General features: G+C 36.9%; 1 protein-coding gene across 9 annotated transcripts in view; it reads right to left on the reverse strand.

Annotated features, from left to right (window-relative positions):
- LOC106867759 (uncharacterized) overlaps positions 1 to 24,375 on the reverse strand; it is a 229,337-nt gene that overhangs the window by 61,092 nt on the left and 143,870 nt on the right. For 4 of the 9 annotated variants that reach the window (XM_052974422.2, XM_052974423.2, XM_089365948.1 and 1 more), the window contains exons 14-16: positions 22,430 to 22,541; positions 11,091 to 11,180; positions 7,087 to 7,189 (exon numbers count right to left, since the gene is read on the reverse strand). In XM_052974422.2, the coding sequence (XP_052830382.1) occupies positions 7,087 to 7,189; positions 11,091 to 11,180; positions 22,430 to 22,541 (305 nt within the window). Of the gene's footprint in view, positions 1 to 7,086; positions 7,190 to 8,577; positions 8,761 to 11,090; positions 11,181 to 22,429; positions 22,542 to 24,375 lie in introns of those variants that run through there. The other 5 variants (XR_008266010.2, XR_016244964.1, XR_008266011.2 and 2 more) reach the window with 2 other exon arrangements.

Consider the following 24,375-nt stretch of genomic DNA (forward strand, 5'->3'; position numbering starts at 1 on the left):
GGTAAATTGTATGATGCTTGTGTATGAACGGCTGAATGTAGAAGACATGTGTAGACTGGAGAGAAATGAAGGTAGTATGTTCCGATGAATATGCAACACCAGTGCACATGTACGGCAAAGTGCAAATGTATTAAGAGAAAAGTTGGGTATAAGAGGAATCAAATGCAGCATGCAAGAGAGAAGTATGTTTGTTTGGACATGTGATATATATGAATGAAGACAGCTGCATAAAGAAGTGCCGATTACTGAAAGTGGATGGTTCCTGCAAAAGAGGGAGACTCAGGAAGACATGGGATGAAGTAGTAAGGACCTATCTCAGGATGTTGGCCTCACAGAGGAAATGACAATGGACTGAGATGTCTGGCAATTTGAGGTTCTTGAGAAGACCCCCCCACCCCTACATAAGCAAAACTGAGTTCTAGAAGCATTGTGTGTTTCACAAATACTTGTGTTCCACCCATATATTATAATAAGTAAACTTACACCAATAAACCAAACTACATTCATTCTTTTCCTCCCATCTTTTCTTTCACACACTATGCTAACCTCTCACTCCCAAATCCTGTCGTCATGGCCCTGTTCACTGTATCATTGTTATCTGGAAGCCCACCACCCCCTCTGTATACCCAGGTTTTCACCACTCATTGCATTCCCCTCTTCCACTCTCTACTCATGCTTCTTTAGCAATGTCCTTCCACTCATATTATTACCTCCACACCTCAAGCATATGCCCTGGCACTTACCACCATCTATCACTCTCTTCTTTTACTCCACCATCCCATTTATATTCTTATTCCCGTCCCTTATGAGTATGCCCAGCACTTTGCCACCATCTCTCTCCTGCTCTCTTGCAGTCTTCCACTTTCTCTCTTCTCTTGCCCTTTCCTCAGGCTGGGTAACCATGTATCTCCTTTATAGCAGCACACCTGTTCTGCCCATATTCCTGATCTCTCTCTTTCTCCCTCCTACTTTCTGGCTGGGTAACCATGAACCTCCTCTACAGCAAGATACCTGTTTATGTCTGTCTCACCATAACCTTTCATCATCTGACACAAATCACCTCCTCAGAGGATCTTTGTCTTGCAAGTTACTTGGAGACCTTGCCAGTGCTAATGCCATGTAAAAAGCATCCACTTCACACTCTAACATGATTGGCATTTGGAAGGGCCTCCAGCTGTAAAAATTTTGCCAAAACTGACCTCACCTGTGCTTGTGCCACATAAAAAGCCCTCAGTTCATTCTGCTGGGTGGGTGGTTGGTGTTAGGAAGGGCATCCAGTCATAAAAACCCTGCCAAAATGGACACAGAAGTCTGGTGCAGGCTTCTGCCTGGCCAGCTCCTGTCAAACTACCCATGCCAGCATGGAAGGCAGACATTAAACGATGATGATAATGATGAATCTATAATGGAAGAGCTATTCTTATGTAGTGGAAACAGCTGTAAGCTAATGAAATCCATAAGATAATCGTTTATTCACTTGTCATTTCTTTTCCTAAATATGAATATAAATGATTTTGTAAAATTACAAAATATTACATGTAATCCATGTACATTTTATCAGGCCAGATTTATGAGAGAGACAGACAGACAGACAGACAGAGTGTGTGTGTGTGTGTGTGTGTGTGTGTGTGTGTGTGTGTGTGTGTGTGTGTGTGTGTGTGTGTGTGTGTGTGTGTGTGTGTGTGTGTGTGTGTGTGTGTGTGTGTGTGTAAATAGGTAAGTGGGCCTATTTAAGTGAATTCATGTTTGCTTACATTTGTGCTTCCTAAAGTTCACCAGCTACAAACTCACACATTTTCTTGTCATTTCCCTTGTTGACAATTGCTAACAGGCTTTGTACCTTTGGAGACATGTGGAACAAGAGATCTATGACTAAAGAAAACAGGTATTGGGAGACATTTAAAAGGCACATGGTTAAATTCACATATTCACGTCACTCTAACATAAAGGCTTATATCAATAAACAACTGATGATTGAGACCTGTCCTAGATGCATATGAAGATCTCATGCAAATCTAAATGTTCTCTATAGCAGGCATGTGACATATTCTCCATTGTTTTTATGAAGTACAGACATCAACAAACTATGACAACAGCTGGACAGAGAGCAAGTGTTATAGTGCATCAGTGGAAGGAAAATTCAAATCCAGGTACAACAATCATCTTTCAACTTTTGGACACCTCACTAAGAGACATGCAACAACCCTCTCGGCATTAATCTGGAAACTTAAAGACGAGGATGTCAGCCACATCAAATGGAAGATCCTTCATAAGACCAAACTACATATTAATGGGTCAAATGTTTCATATGCTCACTTGAGAAACTGTATCTCATTAAAAACTTAAGAACCTCCAGTGACTGTGTAAATACCAAGAGTGAGATGTTTTCTTTATGTCTGCTCATTCAAATGTCAATTGCATCAAACACAGTTACTAAGTCGTCTTGTGGTTTTACCAGCTTGATAAATGGCAAAATAAAAATTTCAGTGAGGAAACCCTGGGGAGCTGTAGTTCACAAAGTTTTTTGTTGTTTTCATCATAATCCATACATACATACACAATTAAAGCAGCATTTAATTAAAATAGCCATATATGTATCATACTTAATGTATACACACTGTCTATAAGCTAATTACTGTAATATTTGTCCTGAGATAACTCTTATGGACTAGCTGTGTTAAAAAGCACAATAAATATTAGAGAGACACAAAACTTCATCCTAGTAGTGGCCAATGAAAGTACTACATATATTTCAGCTGTTTTGGATCACTTCAATGGTGCATGCTTGCAGCCAGCCACATGCTCAAAGAAAAATTCATTGTCTCTGATATAGGAAAAAGTGAATAAAAGATTCACTGGTGTTATGAATGGCTGCCCAGTTGAATTAAAAATCTAGTATATGCAACTAAAGCAGTATTTAAATGAAATAGCCATCTATGTATCATGCTTAATGTATGTACACTGTTGATAGGCCAGTTACTGCAGTACTTATCCTGAGATAACATCTGTTATGGACTTGTATTAGAAAAAGAAACATGAGAAAGAAATGAAAATTCATCCCAGCAGCAGTAGCCAGCATGACTGTCAGATGCATTTTGGTCTTCTTGGACCTTTTCAATGGTACATATTATGCAAACAGCCACACATGCTCAAATGAGAATTTATTGTCTGTGATACAGGGAAAAGTGAACAAAAATTTTAATGATGTTGCAAATAGCCAAATGGCTAATTAAAAATGAAGTATATACACTTGAAGAAGTACTTAATTAAAATAACTGTGTGTCACAATGTATCATACTGTCAACATGCCTGTTACTGTAGAGATAACATTGAAAAAGCTCAAAAGGGTTAAAATCTATCTGGCATTCTCACTGGCTACTGTTGGGATGAATTTTCATCTCTCAGATATTTATTGTGTTTTCCAACACGACTAGTCCACAAGAGATGTGGTTTAAGGACAAATCCAGGAAAATGATACAATAATGTCATTGATGAGATAGAAGATAATTTGAATGGCCCTTCTTTCTGAATCAACATAGATAGGTGGGTAAAATCTATGGCATGTGATGGATAGGAAAATGTAGGTAGTTCCTTACAGCTGTTTCTAGGGTAGATGTTTATTAGATGTAGTTATGTGCATTATGGCTACATATAAGATAGATTTAGGCAATTTAGTGTACACAAGCAGCAATTTACTGTACATGAAGTGTAAGTGGTATGAACAACTTAGCCTGTCTTAAAAATTAGAGAGATAGAGAGATATACACACAGATATTCACACACACACACACACATAGGTACAGGCAGTGGATAAGGAGCTTGTTTTGCAACCATGTTCAGTCCTACTGCTGATCAATGCTTTGTGAGTGAATATGAGTGTGTGCATGTGTGTATGTGTATGTGTGCGCGCGCATGCGTATGTGTGTATGAGTGTGCCTCATTGTCCCTGTAACTTAGTGATTCTGCGAAAGAGATTAATAGATTAAGTACCAGAGATAAAAAGTAACCCTTGGGTTATTGTTCAACTAAATCCTTCAAGGCAGCGTCCCAGCAGGGCCACAGTCCAATGACTGAACAAGTAAAAGTCATTTTATCATAGTCTCTCAATGCCTGGCATAATGCCCATTCATATATAGGTAGGTTGGTGGATAGGTAGGTAGGTAGGTAAGTGGGTAGGTGGGTATGTATGAGGTGATATAAGTAAGTATATAAAGGGCAGCGTTAGAACACCAGCACAATGTAGGTAAACCCATACAAATAAATAGATGTAAATGGGCACAATTCTGATACACACCCACACACATCCACACACACACATGGATGGACAGACCAGTATACACACATCCACACCCATACACACACATGGATGGACAGACCGGCACACACACATCCATACACACCAAGCATACACACACATACAGAGGCATACACAGGCACAAGTGTGTGCACACACATACAGAGGAATGAACACACACATAAGACTGCACACATGCAAGCATACACACAGATATTAGTCTATTCAAAAAAGTGCCAGATACACACACACACACACATACACATTGGAATACACACAAATAAGGAAACGCATGTTCACACAAACACAGAAACGAACATACACATTCACTCCACTCACAAGACCAACTCAACCACACAAACACGCTAGACCACACACTCATGTGCACACACATTTTCCCTGTTCTTCCCTCCCTCTGTCCACATAATAACTACACCCTAACCCATAAATCTTCAGCAGACACAATACTGACCAAGAACAAAAAGACAGAAGGCTGAGTCCTTAGAGAAGTAACCGATAGTTTGTACATCCATACCTACAAACACACATACAAGCAGTCACATGGGTGTACATGCACAACCACATACATATGCATGTGCGCGCATGCGCACACACACACACACAAACCCTTCATTTACGATCACCCTTACTTCCTCTTTTAAGCAAACAAACATCTACACACATACATACATACAAGCCTGCATATACAAAGACATATGATGAATTCTCGGGCAAACGCAGAGTAGACTTTGGAGTGAGACGGCGAGTCATAAGTCACTGAGCAAGATGGCAAGTCATAATGTTGCGAACAGCAATGAAAGAACAACTAACAACCAACTCATTATTTAACCAGAACAAACGCGATTAGTTAGTTGATTACATATTTAAGCAATAGACTAACAATAGATAAATGGAATTGAATCTGTGCAAGTGTTATTGGTATAATGACTCCCAAGACACAACAGAATTTGTTTCAATTTACATCAAGAAGATATACATACATATATATATATATATATATATATACATATATATATCATAAACTCTTCCGTCATTAAATGACATCTGAGGGTTCGGCAATTTCTTGCTGAACAACCACACAGATGATTTGTTTATAGTGATCAAATGTTGGTGTACGCATAAGCTCACTCACTCCATCAAATCAACATTACTTGCACAGATGCACCATGTGCCACATGTCAGATGATGAAATGATTGCAGAGCAATGTGAAATGATGTGCTTTGCTCAAGAACACAACACGACACCCAGTCTGGGAACCAAACCCACAATCTCACAATCACATATATATATATATATATATATATATATATATATATATATATATATATATATATATATATATATATATATATCATCATCATCATCATCGTTTAACGTCCGCTTTCCATGCTAGAATGGGTTGGACGATTTGACTGAGGACTGGTGAAACCGGATGGCAACACCAGGCTCCAAAGTAATTTGGCAGAGTTTCTACAGCTGGATGCCCTTCCTAACGCCAACACTAACAGGCAGTACTGGCATGCTAACATAGCAGTCAAAATGATCAAACCACAAGTTTTCACTTAAACACAAAAGTGAAAGTGGGCAAATGAATAAAGACCCTAAGACGAAAATAATTAAAAATTGAAAAAGTCAGGCATGTATATCTATATTTTCAATGGAATCTGTATCAGAATGTTTTAAGATACAAGCAATTAACCATAACTTAGAAACTCAAATGGAAAGGATGGTCATTATTATCATTTTCCATCTATTTTCTTTGTTCGATCATTTTGATTTTTAGACTTTAATTGCTGAAGAAGTTCTGCAGTCAGTCACAAAGAGACTTGAGAATAATTTCATTACTGATTAAATCTTCAATGCTGGATTCAAAAATTATATACTGGTAAATTTTGGTAGAGTTCATATGACTATATATATATTATGTGTGTGCAATATTTGTAGGTAAAATTCAGGTTTGTATATTGCAATTAGTAAAGCTTCAATAGTTATTCTTACAATCGTTTGTGGGATGTAATATAAAAGAGAGAGAGAGAAAGAGAGTGTGTGTGCTGTGTGTGCAAAGTTAGACAGATAGATATAAATATATATCCATGTATATATATTTTCTGTCATTCATCTATCTGAAGAGACAATGTACTTTTGACTACAGTTAGTTAGGAAGTGACCTCTCTAGGGCACAAACCTAGGCTAACTGGTTGGAAATTTTGAGTTGCTAGATAACAGAAGCTTCCTCTCGACCTCAACAGTGTTGTTCAAAAGAGTGCAGAGTTTGGCACAAATCTGGCTGTAAAATTTGAGTTGAACACTAGATTGCATTCATTCTATCAGATTTACTTTCTAGCATCTTTCTAAAGAGCAACGAGGTTATATTCCCACAACAAGGGAAATGTAACTCTGGACAGGGACCCATACTAGGTACAGTCAGCTGAATCCTACTGAGCCATGGACTCATATCAAGCAGACATCACATCTTCACTAAGATCATTATCCACTACCCAATGTGTGTTCATGCTTGTTTTTGTGTGTATATATATATATATATATATATATATATATATATATATATATATAGAGAGAGAGAGAGAGAGAGAAGAGGTAGAGAGAGAGAATAAGAAGAAGGAGAGAGAGAGAAGAAGAAAAGGGAGAGAGAGAGAGAAGAAAGGGATGGGGGAGTGAGAGAAGGGGAGGGAAAAAGAAAGACAATACTATCAGAAGAATTTCAAGAGTAGAGAATGTGGTGGTAAAGGGATAGAAACAGGGTATTTACCTGTAAAGAATTCATAGCTTTACCAGCTGATTCTTTAGTTTTAAAATTTATAAAAGCACAAAACCTGTCAGGTAAACAACGTACACTGCTTAGAGGCCCATACCTGTAGGTAAAGAGGAAACAAGTCAGCATTAATAATGACAGAGACAAAATATGTGTGTGTGTGTGTGTGTGTGTGCGTGTGTGCGTGCATGCATATATATAAAGTATGTAAGACATACTGTATAAAGCTTACATATAACTCTGTCAAAGGTACTGTTGTGTTTCTGAACAATGGAAATGTTTAAGTGAATTCTAAAAGAAATGCTACACTTTTTAAAACGATTCCATTTGATGTATTTTTCAAACAAATTTCTAACATTTAACTATTCCTCAGGAATTTAATGACTATACCATATCAGAAACTACAAAATATAAAATGTATTAAATGTCTGATTCAAGGAAATTTGCTCCTAGAAGTTAATGAAAGTTAATAAGATCTTTCATGAAAGTTTCTATTTCAATTTGAACCCTGACTCTTTGCTTTTCGAAACAAGATTTCTGGTATTGAGAAACAAAACAATGACATTCAATGGCTTTACAACAAATTTGTTGAATGACACCAGCAAATATACTTAAATCAAAAGTTCATGATTGCAAATCAACCAGGCTTAGATTAAGCTAAACAAGATAAACACAGAATAGACAGTCAAGGCAGACAGGAATGAAGGAGTCACACAGACACAGAAATGAGAGTAATCAAGTGTCACATCACACATTACTATCAGCCAATGTGAATGACACTGACTCTAATCTAAATATGGCAGGGGAGACGCATTCATTCTTTCAAACTGTACTTTATCTACACATTATCACACAAGCTGCCAGATTTAATTACTAAGTGAACACATTCTCAGAATCAGACCACAACATAAGTCTGATTTTCCAACTTTACTCTTTTCTTGGAACACTTATGTTCCAGACATCTTATGCAGATAATAATGTATTGCTTTCATTAACTTCTAGGAACAAATTTCCTTAAATCAGACATTTAATACATTTTACATTTTGTAGTAATATCCTCAAAAATTATTACTGCTCACTGACTCAAAAGGAGTAGCATATTCCTATTGAGTAGGAGAAGTTTCTAGCTAGAGAATGTCCCAGTATAAAATGAAGGAGAAGAACACAAAAATTATGCTCCAGCAGCAGCAGCGGCTGTAGTAGTAGTAGCAGCAGCAATTACAGCAGCTGTGGCATAGTTTCAAGTAGGCTATATTTGAATAGATCTTTCATGAAAGACATTTCAGCAGTGATTAACTCCTCTTTTTTGTAAGCCTAGGTTCCTATAGCCCAATGTCTCTTTCCTGGTAGGGTGTGATTTGATAAAGATTTAGCTGCTATTTCTTGTGTAGAGGTATACATACATACGTGTCTACCAGCACACATATATACATAAGTAAATGCATACAACAGGTGATAATGTGCAGTATAAGGTTGTGGGTTCATTACCTGGATGGAACAATGATTTGTGTCCTTGATTTCATGTTGTCTCAGCTTACTCAGCTGTAAATGAGGACCAACCAATTTCTGGTGAAGCACTTTCTCCACCTGCCAGCAATTACATATCCTGAATGCATTGTTGGATGAGAGGCTGAGAGGGGTGTCTATGTCATCTTATGACTATGTAAGCACCTAAAGCAATTAGCAAAAATAGGGTAGATGAGATGCAGTTTGATTATGTGTCTGGGAAGAGTGCTACAAATGCCATCTTCACAGTGAGACAACTGCAGGAGAAGTATCTGGCCAAAAATAAACCATTGTACTTGGCTTTCATTGACCTGGAGAAAGCTTTTGACAGAGTCCCTTGCTCCTTTGTCAAGTGGTCTCTAAAGAAGCTAAGAGTAGATGAGTGGTAAGTTAGAGCTGTACAAATCATGTAGAGTGGTGCCGTCAGTAGGGTAAGAATTGGCTACAAGTACACTGGAGAATTTAGTGTACAAGTAGGGATACACCAGGGCTCAGTTCTCAGTCCACTCTTATTCATCAAAGTTTTCCAGGCCATAACAGAGGAATTTAAAACTGGATGCCCAACTACAACATGCTGATGATCTCGTACTTACTGCAGAATCTTTAGCAGAATTGGCCAAGTTCCAGCAATGTTGTTGTTAGCAAGAAACCAAATGAGACTCTCTTTCCATCAGGTAAATAGCCCTTCTCAATATGTAGGAAAGGCGTTGGAAGAAATTCCATTTGTCAGACCCAGTGCAAGTTGTGGACACATAAGAAGTGCAGTGGAATCACAGGTAGGTTAACAGAGAAAGTTGTCTTTGTATGTGGCAGATGCACAGGAACATTAAGCGCTAAGAACACATGGGAATTAGACTCTCTCAAATGCCCAGGAGGCTCTCTTGAAGTGGTAGTTAGTTTCTGTTAGCTAGATAACCAATTTAGCAGTGGTGGAGGATGTTCTGAAAGTATTGTTGCAGGAATTAAAATAGTGTAGAGGAAGTTCAGAGAGCTATTACCTCTGTTGACAACAAAAGGACTCTCTCCCAGAGTGAAAGGCAAATCATACGATGTTTGTGTACAAATGGCTATCTCCATGATAGTGAAATGTGGACTTTGAATGCAAAAGACATGAGCAGACTAGACAGGAATAAAGCTGGTATGCTCTGATGGATATGCCACATTAGGGAGCATGTACAACGAAGTGCAAATGTGCAGAGAGAAAAGTTGTGCATAAGAGGAATCAGATGCAGCATATGAGAGAGAAGACTATGTTGGATGGGACATGTGATGCATATGAATGAAGACAGTTGTAATAAAGAAGTGCTGATCCCTTAAAAAGGATGGTACTTGTGGAAGAGGATGAGCCAAGAAGAAATGGAATGAAGTAGTGAGGACTCATCTCAAGATGTTGGGCCTCACAGAGGAGATGACAATGGAATGAGATATCTGATGATATGAAGTTCTTGAGAAGAGCCGCCCACCACAGTGAAACTGAGCTCTGGTAGTGCTGTATGATCCACCCACATTTAACATTGAGTTTTCACATACCCTGCCTCAATAAACCAAACTACATCTCCTCTTCCTCACATTCCTCATGCACTCCACTTACCTCTCCTTCCCTTCCCACTCCTGCAGCCCAATCCAGTCCTCTCTATCCTGCTAACTGTATCATTGCTGTCTTCTTGTCCCCCACCTCTATATACCCAGGTTTCACCAGTCGTTGCATCCTACTATTTTGCATTCACATAAACTCCCTACTCATGCATCCTAGGCAATACTCTCCATCCCATTTACATTTTCATCTATTTTCAACTGCATCGCCACCTCTCTCGCTCCCTCTCACCTTTGTTCTCTTTCACTCTTGCTTTCTCTCTCTCTCTCTCTCTCTCTCGCTCTCTCTCACTCTCCCTCTCTGTCTCTGACTGGGGTAACCATGTAGCTCTACTGCAAGACACTTATTTCTGTTCCTCTGCCATACTCTAACCTCTCGTCACCTAGCACAAAGCCATCTCCTCCATTAACTCTTCACCACTCAAAGGATCTTCATCTTGCAATTTTTTTGGTGACCTCACAAGAGCTGGTGCCATGTTAAATGCAACCAGTCCACTCTGTAAAATGGTTGGCATTAGGAATGGCATCCAGCCTTAAAAACCATGTCAAAACAGACCTCATCAGTGCTGGTGCCATGTAAAAAACACTTAGTTTATTCTATAAAGTGGCTGGAATTAGGATGGGCATCCAGCAGTAAAAACCATACTAAAACTGAGTGGGACTTGCCAGTGTCCATCAAACTGTCCAAGATGGATATTAAATGATGATGATGATAATGATGATGGTACTTGTTACCAAACCATACTTGCTTGCAAGTGATGGCTGGCTATACTATACAGTACTATACATATCACATACAAATATTCCATTGTTTCTCTTTAATAATGTATCCAATGTTTCAAGATTTTGTTGAATCCCAATTTCACAGACTAGCTTGCAATGACAAAAAATATCAAACTTACCTTGAAAACAACTGGTTTAATTTTTTTTCTGACACTTCAGGTAAAACATTTCCTACCCACAATGCTGTCAATCCTTCGGGATTTGCTGGGCTATAAATAACATATCAATAATTAATTGAGGGAATAAATGAATAATATTATATGACCAGCTAACTGATTTGCAAGGCTTCATTTACCCTCAAATTACCTCAACTGTCTCAAACTTTCAGTCTCTTTCCTACCACTACCACAATAGTACCTGTTTTACTCACCAAGCAAGCTGTTTACCACCCTACTTCACATTCATCTAATATACCAGCATTTCACCTTCTCATCATTCTTAGTCTATTCCAACACAAATCTTTTTCTCAAGAAAGGCAATATTCTGGAACTCTCAACCCGGAGTTGGCTACCATTGCAGTTAGTCTTTCAATAAACTACTCGAAGACGAAGATCACAATCATTAGTGAAAATGCTAGTGAGGATAATCTTACACTTTCATCGAGTCAGATGCTGATCTCTGTTACCTGGGCTCTCATAGTTGCTTGGCCAGTACAAAAGACTAACATTCATAAAGTGATAACATTGTCAACATCTGAAAATTTGAAAACTGTCATGTGACCTAAAAGTACACCTGTTTCATGCTATAGTAGAATCTGTTCTGTTCTACGGCTAGGCATGTTGGTCTTTTATGGAAGCCCAACAATGATCATTAGATGGCACATACACTTGACTTCTGCTCAAGGATTTTAACATCTCTTATGCGAATCATATATCAAACAAGTCACTACTTGAATTTATGTTTGTCTGGCTAACACTGTCAGCTAAACAACGCCAAGTTCCTCTCATAACACATCTGTTACCCATACCACAGTCATCCACATCTTTTACACACACACCTTTACCTCTCACACCTCTTGTACCCATGCTTATATTGCATTTCATAGAACTGAAGTTGACATATATTATATGATGGAGTCCTTGCAAACAGTCAGATGGCTTTTGTTAATATATAGTTTAAGATATGTATGTGTGCAGGAACAGTACCATTCCATACTCCATTGCAGGTTTTATTTGAACTTTGTATTTGGTCAGCAATTGGTCAGAGGTGAAGAATTTTCTACTGTTGAAGCCAAAGGCCAGAATATAGACAAAATGCAAAAGATAATGATTAGTTAAAATTAAAGCTAATACATAACACTGAACTTAAAAGGGATTACCCTCAAGATGTTTGTATCTTTTACTGACAAATGTCTCAAAAATGCTCACTGGTGCATTTGGTTGCACATGTACACAATTTGAGAAATAATTAAGTGGACAGGGTCATTGAATACTTTAACTTAGCCTAACCAGAAATCTTTCACGTTTTATTTCTTTTAATTCTATCTTGCTTTAGTTGCTTTGTTTTACATTTTTAATTATTTCATGCAAATATGGGTGGGTGTCATCATCATCATCATCATTGTCATTTAACATCTGCTTTCCATCCTAGCATGAGTGGGATAGTTTCACAACTGCCAGCCTGCACAAGTCTTCTGTAACTGTTTTGGCAGGATTTTTACAGCTGGATGCCCTTCCAAACACCAGCAACTCAGCAGAGTGGACTTAGTGCTTTTTACATGGCACAAACACAGGTGAGGTCAGTTTTGGCAAGGTTTTTACAGCTGGATGTCCTTCCAAACACCAACCATATCAGAGTGTGAAGTGGATGCTTTTTACATGTCATCCCATGTCTTTCTGGGTCTCTTCTGCGGGCACCATCCACTTTCAGTGATTAGCACTTCTTTATGTAGCTGTCTTCATTCATATGCATCACATGTCCAAACCAACATAGTCTTCTCTCTTGCATGCTGCATTTGATTCCTCTTATGCCCAACTTTTCTCTCAATACATTTGCACTTTGCCATACATGCACACTGATGTTGCACATCCAACAGAGCATACTACCTTCATTTCTTTCCAGTCTACACTTGTCTTCTACATTCAGAGCCCATGTTTCACTACCATGGAGTATAGCCATTCATACACAAGCATCATACAATCTACCCTTCACTCTGAGAGAGAGTCCTTTTGTTGCCAACAGAGGTAAAAGCTCTCTGAACTTCCTCCATCCTATTCTGATTCTAGAAACAATACTTTCAGAGTATCCTCCACCATTGCTAATTTGATCACCCAGATAACAGAAACTATGTACAACCGCCAAAGAGCCTCTTGGACATTTGAGAGAATCTAAGTCCCATGTGCTCTTAGTGCTTATTGTTCCTGTACATCTGCCACATACAAAGATGACTTTATCTCTTAATCTACCTGTGATTCCGCTGCACCTCTTATGTGTCCATAGTTTACACTGGGTACAGTGAATGGAATGTCTTCCAACTCCTTTCCTAAATATTGAACAGGGTCAAATGATGGGAAGAGAGTTTTATCTTCTTACTAACAACAATTTTAATCTTAGCTAGGTTAACTTTAAAGCGCTTTGATTCCAGGTTTTGTTTCTATATCTGGAATTTCTTCTCTAATTCTGCTAAAGATTCTGCAATAAGAGCAAGGTCATCAGCATATAGCAGTTCCCACAGGCACCCAGTTTTGAATTCCTCTGTTATAGGTCATATGGACAACTGTGTGTGTATAAAATATGTACATGTATATATGTGTGTGTATATATATGCACATATATGCATATCATCATCATCATCATCGTTTACCGTCCACTTTCCATGCTAGTATGGGTTGGACGATTTGACTGAGGACTGGTGAACCGGATGGCTACACCAGGCTCCAATCTGAGTTGCTACAGCTGGATGCCCTTCCTAACGCCAACCACTCCAAGAGTGTAGTGGGTGACTTTACGTGCCACCGGCACGAAGGCCAGTGAGGTGGTACTGGCAATGGCCACGCTCAAAATGGTGTATTTTACGTGCCACCTGCACAGGAGCCAGTCCAGCGGCACTGGCACGATCTCGCTCGAATGTCTTTACACATGCCACTGGCACAAGTGCCAGGAAGGCGACACTGGACACAAGTGCCATCATGATTTCGCCTTCACTTGCCCCAACAGGTCTTCACAAGCCGAGTTTCGTGTCTTGCATATATATATATATATATATATATATATATATATGTATATGCATATATGTATGTGTGTATATCTTTAAAATCTTCATGTGTACTTTATATATTGTACAATGTCTCTCACTATTTCCCTACATATTTGTAATCAAGTCTTTTACATACTGCATTTTCTTCTCTTTCTTTGTAACTTCTAGTAAAAGTTTCACACTTTTTGCAACTCTTTGAGTCCTTGAGATTAATAAAGGAAAGATTATCGTTATTATTGTTGTTGTTGTTATTACTATTATTAGGATTAGTAATTAAGAGTGATGACAGCCTTGGAGAAACTCTGGTTGTCAATGAAAAATCAGTTGGCTGGTCTTTTCTGGAGGACTTTCGAGCCAGAACTCAGAGATAATTTCCAAAAACATTTGAACCTGGCAGTGCTACTGGGGAAGTGTGTGTGGAGGGGGTGGGGTCATTGCCAGTTCAGGATAAACTCTATAGGCATGGTAGTGCTATCAGCTGTGCCTGAGAATGTCTGCAGAGCAACGGAACTGTCTTGTATGCACTTGTACAGTGTTCAAGTATTACTGACTTGTGGAATTATGTTGAACAACTGCTGTCCCATGTGGGACAGATCTGGCTATCAGCCAACTCCATTGTGAAGGTCAACCTACTGCCTTCCTGTGATTGAGAGATACAAGTAGCTTTTCCTCTATCTGGTGGCTATGGCAAAAGTGGTTATGTGGTTGATGACTTGAAAGAACTGAAGACAGACGATTTCCTCTTCAGCCAAGACCACACTGACTTTTTAAAATTCCATTTGAAAAAAAATGTGAAGATTAAGAGGGATGTACTGCCTCACAATAAATTTATTGAAAAGTGGATGAATGTGGGGAGGGTGGCCCAAGTAAGTAGGCCTGCTCTAAGGTGGTGCCTGTAGGCTGATGAATACAGAGGAGACAGGAGCACTTGCCATGGTGCTGTCAATGAATAGGATATGTTGGGATTTGTGGGCTTCCTTTATTGCCCCAGGGTGACATTTTTGTCCTTCTATTGGGGATTTAGTTTGTTAAGATTTCTTTGGAAATTGCTACTGTTTTTATAGTTTACACATTTCTATGTAAATCTCCAGTGTCCTTTGTCTCTGTATTGTCCTAAATGGCTTTTTGCAGCCGTTGTGGCCAATAAAGTATTATTATTATTATTTTTTTTTTTTTTTCAAAAAAGCAGCAGCAAAAAAAGGCTGCAAGCTGGCAGAATTGTTAGCACAGCAGGCAAAATGCTTAGTGGCATTTCCTCTTGGTCTACATTCTGAGTTCAAATTCCGCCAAGGTCAACTTTGCCTTTCATCTTTTCAGGGTCATTAAATACCAGTGAAACACTGGGGGTCAATGTAATTGATTAGTCCCTCCCCCAAAATTTCAGGCTTTGTGCCTTTAGTAGAAAGGATTATCATTATTATAAACATTATTATGATTAGGACACTGGTTGCTCTCATTCATATTTTGATTTGAATTTCTATAATTTTGAATTTTTATCACTTTTCATTTTGAACTCAACAAAGACAGGCTAGCTGTTGAAATATCATCACCAATAAAATATCTATTGCAATCGCATCATGCTCTTCGTATAGTCTATTTACTTTTGTGAAGAGTAACACCAATCCTATTAAAATATTATTATTAATATTATTATTGAGTGAGAGAGCAGTGCATGCCATCAAAGTGACACTGGGGTAAAATATATGAAGCCCAGTACATCTATCAGGACTACCCGTCTGATAAGAGCACACTAGGCACATACATCACAACCATATGTGCGCGACATGGTGATCTCATATCAAGATAAACAGCACATGAATTTGCAGATGGGGATCAGTTAGAATTTTCTTCAGTTAGAATGCTTCACACTAGGAAGGACTCTAAAAGTCAAGCTACCATAATAAACACATTTTACCGAACACAAGGGAATGCAATTCTCGAAGCAAGCCCCCTTATGTATAGTAAAACCCTTAATATAAATAAATATATTTATAGGGAATAATTAATAAATTTTTCCCTTATGAGGTTTTTTCATGCTAACTACTTGATAAATTCTTATAAAGATTTTATCCTTTATTTAAATTGTAAATTTAACCAGAATATATTCAGTGCTGAATTTTATTCTGAACAAACACGTGTACCGAGATGCAATTCGAAAAGCCCACCTCTTACATAGATATATATAGTGATAAACAATTTCTATGTACTATGCTGGATACATGGAGTGTTCGTCTGGTATGTTGATTTTTGTTTATTTTTATGTGTCTTGACTATGTGTGTACTGAAAAATAAAGAGTGCATATTCAGCACTGATTACGAAATCATGATATACCACTAAGTCTAATTTTAGGAGGCTCGCTTCGAGAATTCCCTCGTGTTTGGTAAAATGTGCTTATTATGGTAGTTTGACTTTTAGAGTCCCTCCTAGCGCGAGGCATTTATGTATAGTAATGCCCTTAATATAAATAAATAAATATATATATATATATATATATATATATATATATATATATATACAAAATTAAGGGATCAGCAACAGGTTGCTTCACCACATACCGAAGTTCAGAAATAGCAGTATGTGGTGAAGCAACCTGTTGCTGATCCCTTAATTTTGTTTATAAATGTATAAGAACTTTTAAATAAGTTCCACACCGATAATGGTGCTTACATACCGAAGGGCTTGGTAAAAATTATTAATTATTAATTTATTAATAAATTGATAATCCTTTACCCTTTTAATTGTGATATGCTCCGTTGGATGTGTAATGTCAATGTGAATACCCGTCAGAGTGTAAGTATCTTGAGCGTCCAACCCATGCTAGCATGGAAAGCGGACGTTAAACGATGATGATGATGATGATGATGAATATATATATATATATATATATATATATATATATATATTATATTATATTATATTTTTATGTGTGCATTTGTGTCTGTGTTTGGCCCACCACCACCACCACCACCATTGTTTGACAACTGATGTTGGTGTGTTTGCATCCTTGTTACTTAGCTGTTTAGCAGAAGAGACTGACAGAATAAGCACCAGGTTTACAGGGAATAAGTCCAGGGGTCCATTTCTTCAACTAAAGGGTGGTGCTCCAGCATGGCTACCATCAAATGATTGAAACAAGTAAAATAATAAAAGAATACCTGAAGAATGTTCCATACCACTAAACCAAGAAGGTTCTTTGAATATGTACGATGTATTTTAAGGCTAAATAGTAATTCTGTTTAGGTTTGCGTAACCAAGATATTTTGGTTGGGTTATATAGTTATCAGTTTTACACATCTTTCTATATTCTGTAATTGTCACAATATAGAAACATTTCTCATGGCACCAGCACATAATTTACAGATATTTACATCTTTTATATTTTCCATGAATTTTTCACAGGTCCAACAAGTTATTATTATTAATATCATTATTATTACTAGAAGAAAGACCACCCTCCAGGTGGTATGTCTTACATCTAATTATTTCTTTGTATAATAGTGCTCACTTGCTTAGTAAGTATTGCTTTCATTATTTTATCACAGTTATAATCTCTCTTTTTTAAACAAACATCATGGTAGTTCAACAACAGAGGGAGAAGTAGGTTGTCAAGTTTTACCTTCCCCTCAAAGCAACATAGAGATTTCAGTTCAGCAGCCCTTCTGTAAGCTTTGCAGTATATGAGAGAGAGTGAGTGTGTGAGGAGAGAGAACATTGCAAACAATGAATGAAATAAACATGAAATAAAAAATTGTATAACTAAAAGGGCAATACTACAGATGTATATGCCCCCGACTTTGTTGCCTTATAACATCCAGAAAAATGGATACTTTTTAAAATTTTCTACAAATACTGCTTAGATGTTGTGGCTTCAGAGTATATGGGGATTTATGAGAAAGAGTTTTTCCAAACGGGTGGAGAGAAGAGTTTTGGAAAATTCACATGATCTGATTTCTTTCTCTTGTAACTCTTTAGGAAGATGGATATCTTTTAATGAAAGTTTATAGAAATCCCTTTCAAATGGCATAGATTATGATTATAAAGAAATTTGTGGGGAAAGTTTTTTCAGGGATATTCCTTATTTTTTTTTTTAAACCACAGCCTTCGAAATGATTGAGGGGGGTATCTTTGTATGAAAAATGTTTTGTAAACTCTTTTTTTTAACACCCCCTCCCTCATCAGCCCACTCTAGACCTATGTTGACCACTTGCACTTCAAAATCATGGGAAGAGCATTTTCGGTAAAAATCTTTTTTTAAATTGTTAATATTTTCAGAGGGAAAAGTGAGTGATTTGGCTGTTGTTTCTAGCATATCCAAAGACAACCCTCTTTGTTTCTTTATTACTCTTGCATGTATTGATGTTTTTCAGGATTTTCCCCCATAAATATATTTATCTTATCTATAAAAGGCAGATTTTTCTGTGTGTGTGTGTGTATGTTGAAAATTCATACATTTACACAATTCCAAATTTTTTGGATGAAAGAATCGGAATTAATATTCTAAATACCATAACTTAGGTCACAGTGTCATTTTTTCCATCAAAATAACACACAATTACGAATAAAATCCATTAAACTACACAAAATAACATTTTCTCCCCTAATAGAATCTAATTTCCTCTTTCTATTACCTTTCCAAATCCTTTCAACTCCTACTTTCTCTTCTGAACCTTTACGAACGATCCAGCAACAAATACAAAAAGAAAGGAAGGAAAAACACTGACAGTAAAAGAAAACTCTTTCAGTATCAAAACTGAAACAATCACATTTCCATACTGTAATGACAGATACTTTCACTTTAATGGTTTCATTTTCATATTTTGAACTCCGTCCTTCACCATGATAACAAAAAAAAAAAAAAAAATAGCCACACATCTTTTTCAAATACAATCGACAAGCATTTATTCCCTACAAACTGTAAGTTTTTTGGAAAATCTTTTTGTAAATCTTGAGATTAACACCCGCACGATTACCTACCTAACCCTAACCCTAACCCTAACACTAGTAAAAATCGTGCGGGTATTAATCTGAAAATTTAACAATCTTTTTTAAAACACATTTACTTACTAACATTTTTTTATTTAGTGTGTGTGTGTTGCCCATATATATATATACACTTAAGACTTAGTTGTGGGTTGGGAGTTTGATCAGCAGAGGTCATTATTATTATTATTTTCAATTTTTCTCACAAGGGTGGATTGGAGCAGGTGGACAATAGTTGATTATATCGACCCCTGTGTTCAAATGGTACTTATTTTTTACACACTGAAAGGATGAAAGGCAAAGTTGACATCGGCAGAATTTAAACTCGGAACGTTGAGATGGGCACAAACCTCCCATCGCGACACTGATTCTGCAGAACAGGGTTGAGTGTGAAAACCAACTTTAAAGTGTAAATATAGATGTTCTTGAATACACACTCATACATACATACGTACAAATACACACATACATACAAATAAACACATACATACAAATACCTGTCACTCACTTCCAAATATGATCGATAGTCAAACATTTATTCCCTACAAAATGAATTTTTGGAATATCTTTCTTAAAACGCACTTACTTACTACCATATATATAGAGAGAGACACAATACACATTAATACACACATACATACAAATACCTGTCATTTTTTTTATTTAGTGTGTGTGTGTGTGTGTTGCCCATCTTAATATATAATGCTGAAGTTGTGTATCTGTGTGAAGCCTTTTTTAAAAGTTTATAGAAATTAACATTTTCCACTTTTTCGTAAAAATTTTTACATCAATACAATTTTCTCGATATGAACTTTCCAGTGCAGTAATTAGATCTTTAAAATTCCGTTTACTTTGTGTGATTTAAGGGAGATTTGGGTGTTGTTTCTAGCAACTTTTATATTTCTTCCCTTCTACCTGTACCAGCGTTCTTACACATCGATCACGCGCTCAACATATAATATAGAGAGTAACAGTAAAAGAGGGAGAGAGAGAGAGAGAGAAAGTGATACATACAAAGTCATAGATTAACTTGCTTTAAGATTATTCTTTCCGTCTACCTTTTCACTCTTACTTCGTTCTTCTTCCTCTCTCCCATTTAATAGCTTTCTTCTACCCCTCTACCTCTAACATATTTTTCATAACATAGAAACGTAAAAATACACACACAACCACACATATGTGATCTGTGACAACAACATACACAGAAACACATACACACATCAACATTATAGATATAAGATTTAGTTTCTGTGTGTTTCTTATATAAACACGCGCGCGCATTGCTATTTTATAACTGTCTTCCGTTCTCCCTTCCTCTCTTTCTCTCTCTTCATTGCTCCCGTTCTCTATTCCTTTCTCCCCCTCTCTCTCTTTTCCTCTCTCCCTACTTTCTCTCACTCTCTCAAACGCATACACGCGCACGTACACACAAGCATTCACTACAATATAACTCATGTTCGTCAATGTTTTGTAAATATACAAACTACGGAGCTTATGGACAACACATTGCAAATCAGTGAACTTCATTACAATAAAGAGAGCTTGCTGGGGAAAGAAAGCAACCGGTTTAAAAAGACAGCAACAGACTGCAGCAATTCACCACATTCCAGAAGCTACTTTGAACATAATGCAAAATGGTGCATCAACATCTACTGCCCAATCTGATAGAATTCTGGCAGAACTGTGTAGCAACAGATCGCCAGCAATTGCTTCATCAGAAATTGCCGTCCTACCTCCTGCGAAAAGGGATTACGCTGCTATGTATAATCAGGGCAGTGCAAAAAGTTGTTTTGCACAAGCATTTCTATAGCCAATTAGACGGATGAAATTTACGTACGCTTAATAATGTTACGCAAAACAGCCTTCAGACTTTCCCTATTAATTTCATCGTCTTTTGAATTATGAACATATTTACATCATAGGGGTTTTTTCGTTGTACGGCTTTCTTTTTTAGTTGATTTTCACCTAGCAAGACTTATCATAGATGGCGTAATAAGTCACACCCGGACAACGTCGGGTTATACTGCTAGTATGCTATAAAAAAGAAAATTTGAGAAATTATGAATTATTTGCAACCCCACTACCTGCCCCCAATTGTTTCTGTTTAGAAATTAAAATATTGGGGGAACCTGAAAAGGTCATTGCTGGCATTTATCCACAGTGATTTTTAAAAAAATACAGAGAAGTACTTGCATTGCAAGTGACTTGATATGAGATTATGTGCTGAAACGAAAACAATTGTTTCTAGGGTTAAGGTTAGGGCTAGTTTTAGTGTTAGTTAGGGTGTCATTACACATCTACACAGCATACATCTAAAATGTTTTGTACGTAACTCCTGTATTTAAGTAGTACCTCTGTATTAAAGTAGTACCAGTTTCACTTTAACATTAAAATTTCATTTGTTTCAAAATATTTTCTTTGCTTTGAAACTGCAACCTGTTCACTGACCAAACTTCACAAAAGTAATGCAGCTTGAACATACACACACAAACAGCAAACATACACACACACATTCATTGCTTTTCATTTGTGTGTATGTGTATCTATGTGTGTGCATGAGTTTTGTCATTGTTGAAGTCGTTCGTGCGACTTGTTTGTGTATATATTGGCTTAGTGGTACAGAATGTTTGGCAACTGTGAATAAGGTGCAAGTTTCGAGTAAATGTCAGTAACTTTTTTTCTCCTCATCTTCTAATAGTAATTATTCAATTTTCTAGGCTCTTCTCGCAGCTATCCCATGTTCAAAAATTATACGGGTATTTTAAAAATTTTCATTCAACAAATAATGTTTTTAAATTATGTATACATTAATAGAATAAACTGTCGGTTTTCCAAATAGCGAATAAAAACTTAAAAGAGAAAGTGAGAGACTTTGCAAATGAGAATAGAATACTCTGCAGTGAATGCAATTAATATTTAAATTTGTGAATTGGATGCAGTGAATGCAATGAATATTTAAATTTGTGAGAAATTGGAGTTAAAAAAAATTCAAGAAACTTGAGAAATCGAAATTATAGGAAATTTTTTAGAACATGAATTTATAAAAATATTTCCAGACGGTCAACTCTTTAATAATTGCTTTCTTTTAGTACTTTTAGTAATTGTTACATACCTAATTAATAAGCAGCTTTCTTCATTATAGTATAGATGTAGATCCTATAATTTTTCTATAATGATATGGAAATGTACAATTTGTATTTTTAAAGTAAGTCTATGTGAACAGTATTTCCAAGCATACATTACTTGCATGAGCCAACAAAGTTGTGAAAGTGGTTACTTACTCCATTTTGGTATCCATGGGTGATGAGCATGAGCTGTTTATTGTAATGTGATTCATATTGTTGATAGAAAATTCTTTTTCTGAACCCAAACCATTATTGAGATTGTCAGCCACTAAAATGAAAAGTGGGTCATTTAGAGGCAAATGGAATGTGAAATTAAGAAATATTAATCATCATCATCATCATGTAACATCTGTTTCCATGCTGGCATGGGTTGGATGGTTTGACATGGAGCTGGCCAGATGCCAGTTGTCTGCTGTGACATGGTTTCTACAGCAAGCTAAGTCAAATCGCTGCCTTTCACACATACAGAGTTGTCCTTTCAGGTGCAGGTGCCACATAAAAACACTTGTGCCAGTGCTACATAAATGCACCCATGCCAGTGCTACATAAATGCATGCATGCCAATGACATGTAAAAAGTACCCAGCACATTCTTAAGTTGTTGGTATTTGGAAGGGCATCCAAGTGTAGAAACCATGTCACAACAGACAACTGCCATCTGGACAGCTAATTACAACATCTCCTAGTCCCTTGTCATTTCCTCAGTGAGGCCCAGTGTCTCAAGACTCTTTCAAACCACTTCATCCCATGTCTTCCTAGATCTACCCCTTCCACAGGTACCCTCCATAATCAGAGCTCGGCATTTCTTTGCACAGCTGTCCTCATCCGTATGCATCACATGACCAAACCAGTGCAGTCTTTTCTCTTGCACGCAACATCTGATGCCTCTTACACCCAGTTTTCCTCTTAAATCATTTACATTAAAATAGAAATAAATTCTTGACAAGAGTAATGATTGTGACATGATACTTTTGAAGAAAATAGGTTGTCATGTCATTTTCAAGATCTTTGTTCATAGAAACAATGTGTATCTGCCATGAGATGTCTGGGTTGCATGAAGATGATGCTCATATGCAGAAAATTAAATAGGAATGAAGCAAGGTACTATCTGCACAAATATGTGCAATTTTAAAAGCAGCAGTAAAACAGTCATTAACTGAAATCTTTTCTCTATATGAACTCTCAACCATGTTAGAAATTAAATATTTCGATGAAATGCAGTTAATACTGTGTAAAATTCTAAAAAAAATTATTGCATGAATTTAGATAGAATTTGCTGATATGACAAAATTATCATTGGTATACATTGAGAACATGGCTTTTTCCTGTGGTCATGTCCTTTTCACCTACCAAATTAGGTTGAATACAGTTGATTACACATTCATGTTTCCACATATACAAGATATTGTTTCCTGACTGAGAGCTGAATTTGTGCCCCATTTAGTCTCTGTATCTTAGAAGTGACATGTCTCCCATTAGAAAATCAATTGAGATGTGTCTTCATCTTCACCCTTCAAAAGTTTTGTAAGGCCCACATAACTAACAAATTAGTGTTATTTACTCTTATTTCAATAATCAGGCTCTCATAAACCCAAAAGTATGCACAGATTCTATCTTTAAAATATATCAGCAAATTAATGGAGTTTTTTTAATCCTTACCATTCACTAAGAAAAGCCTCAATGAAATACCAATATGGCAATTCCATTCCTTCTCAAACTCCATAAATCCTGACATCACTTAGACAGGTGGTGTTTATAGCTGATACTCAAATATCACTCTATTTTATCCAAGTCCAAGTTTTCTTTCTCCAATTAAATTGTTCATAAATAATAACATTACAAATAAATGCATGAAATTTTGATACAATATAAAGGATATAATGGAAATTAATATGCACAAGTCAAATTTTCCAACACCACTACATCACATATGAAAAATGACATCGCTTAAATGATAGCCATTTTTAGCTTTGCACACCCGTATTCTTTCCAAAACTTGCACCATAACATCCTCAAGAGTTTCAGACCCCACTTCTCTTATTTCTCTATTGATGTTCTCCTTCAGTTGTGCCAGGGTCTCCGGTTTGTTAACGTAAACTCTGT

Source organism: Octopus bimaculoides, chromosome 18, assembly GCF_046866305.1.
Source record: "Octopus bimaculoides isolate indiv1 chromosome 18, ASM4686630v1, whole genome shotgun sequence".
NCBI lineage: Eukaryota > Metazoa > Mollusca > Cephalopoda > Octopoda > Octopodidae > Octopus > Octopus bimaculoides.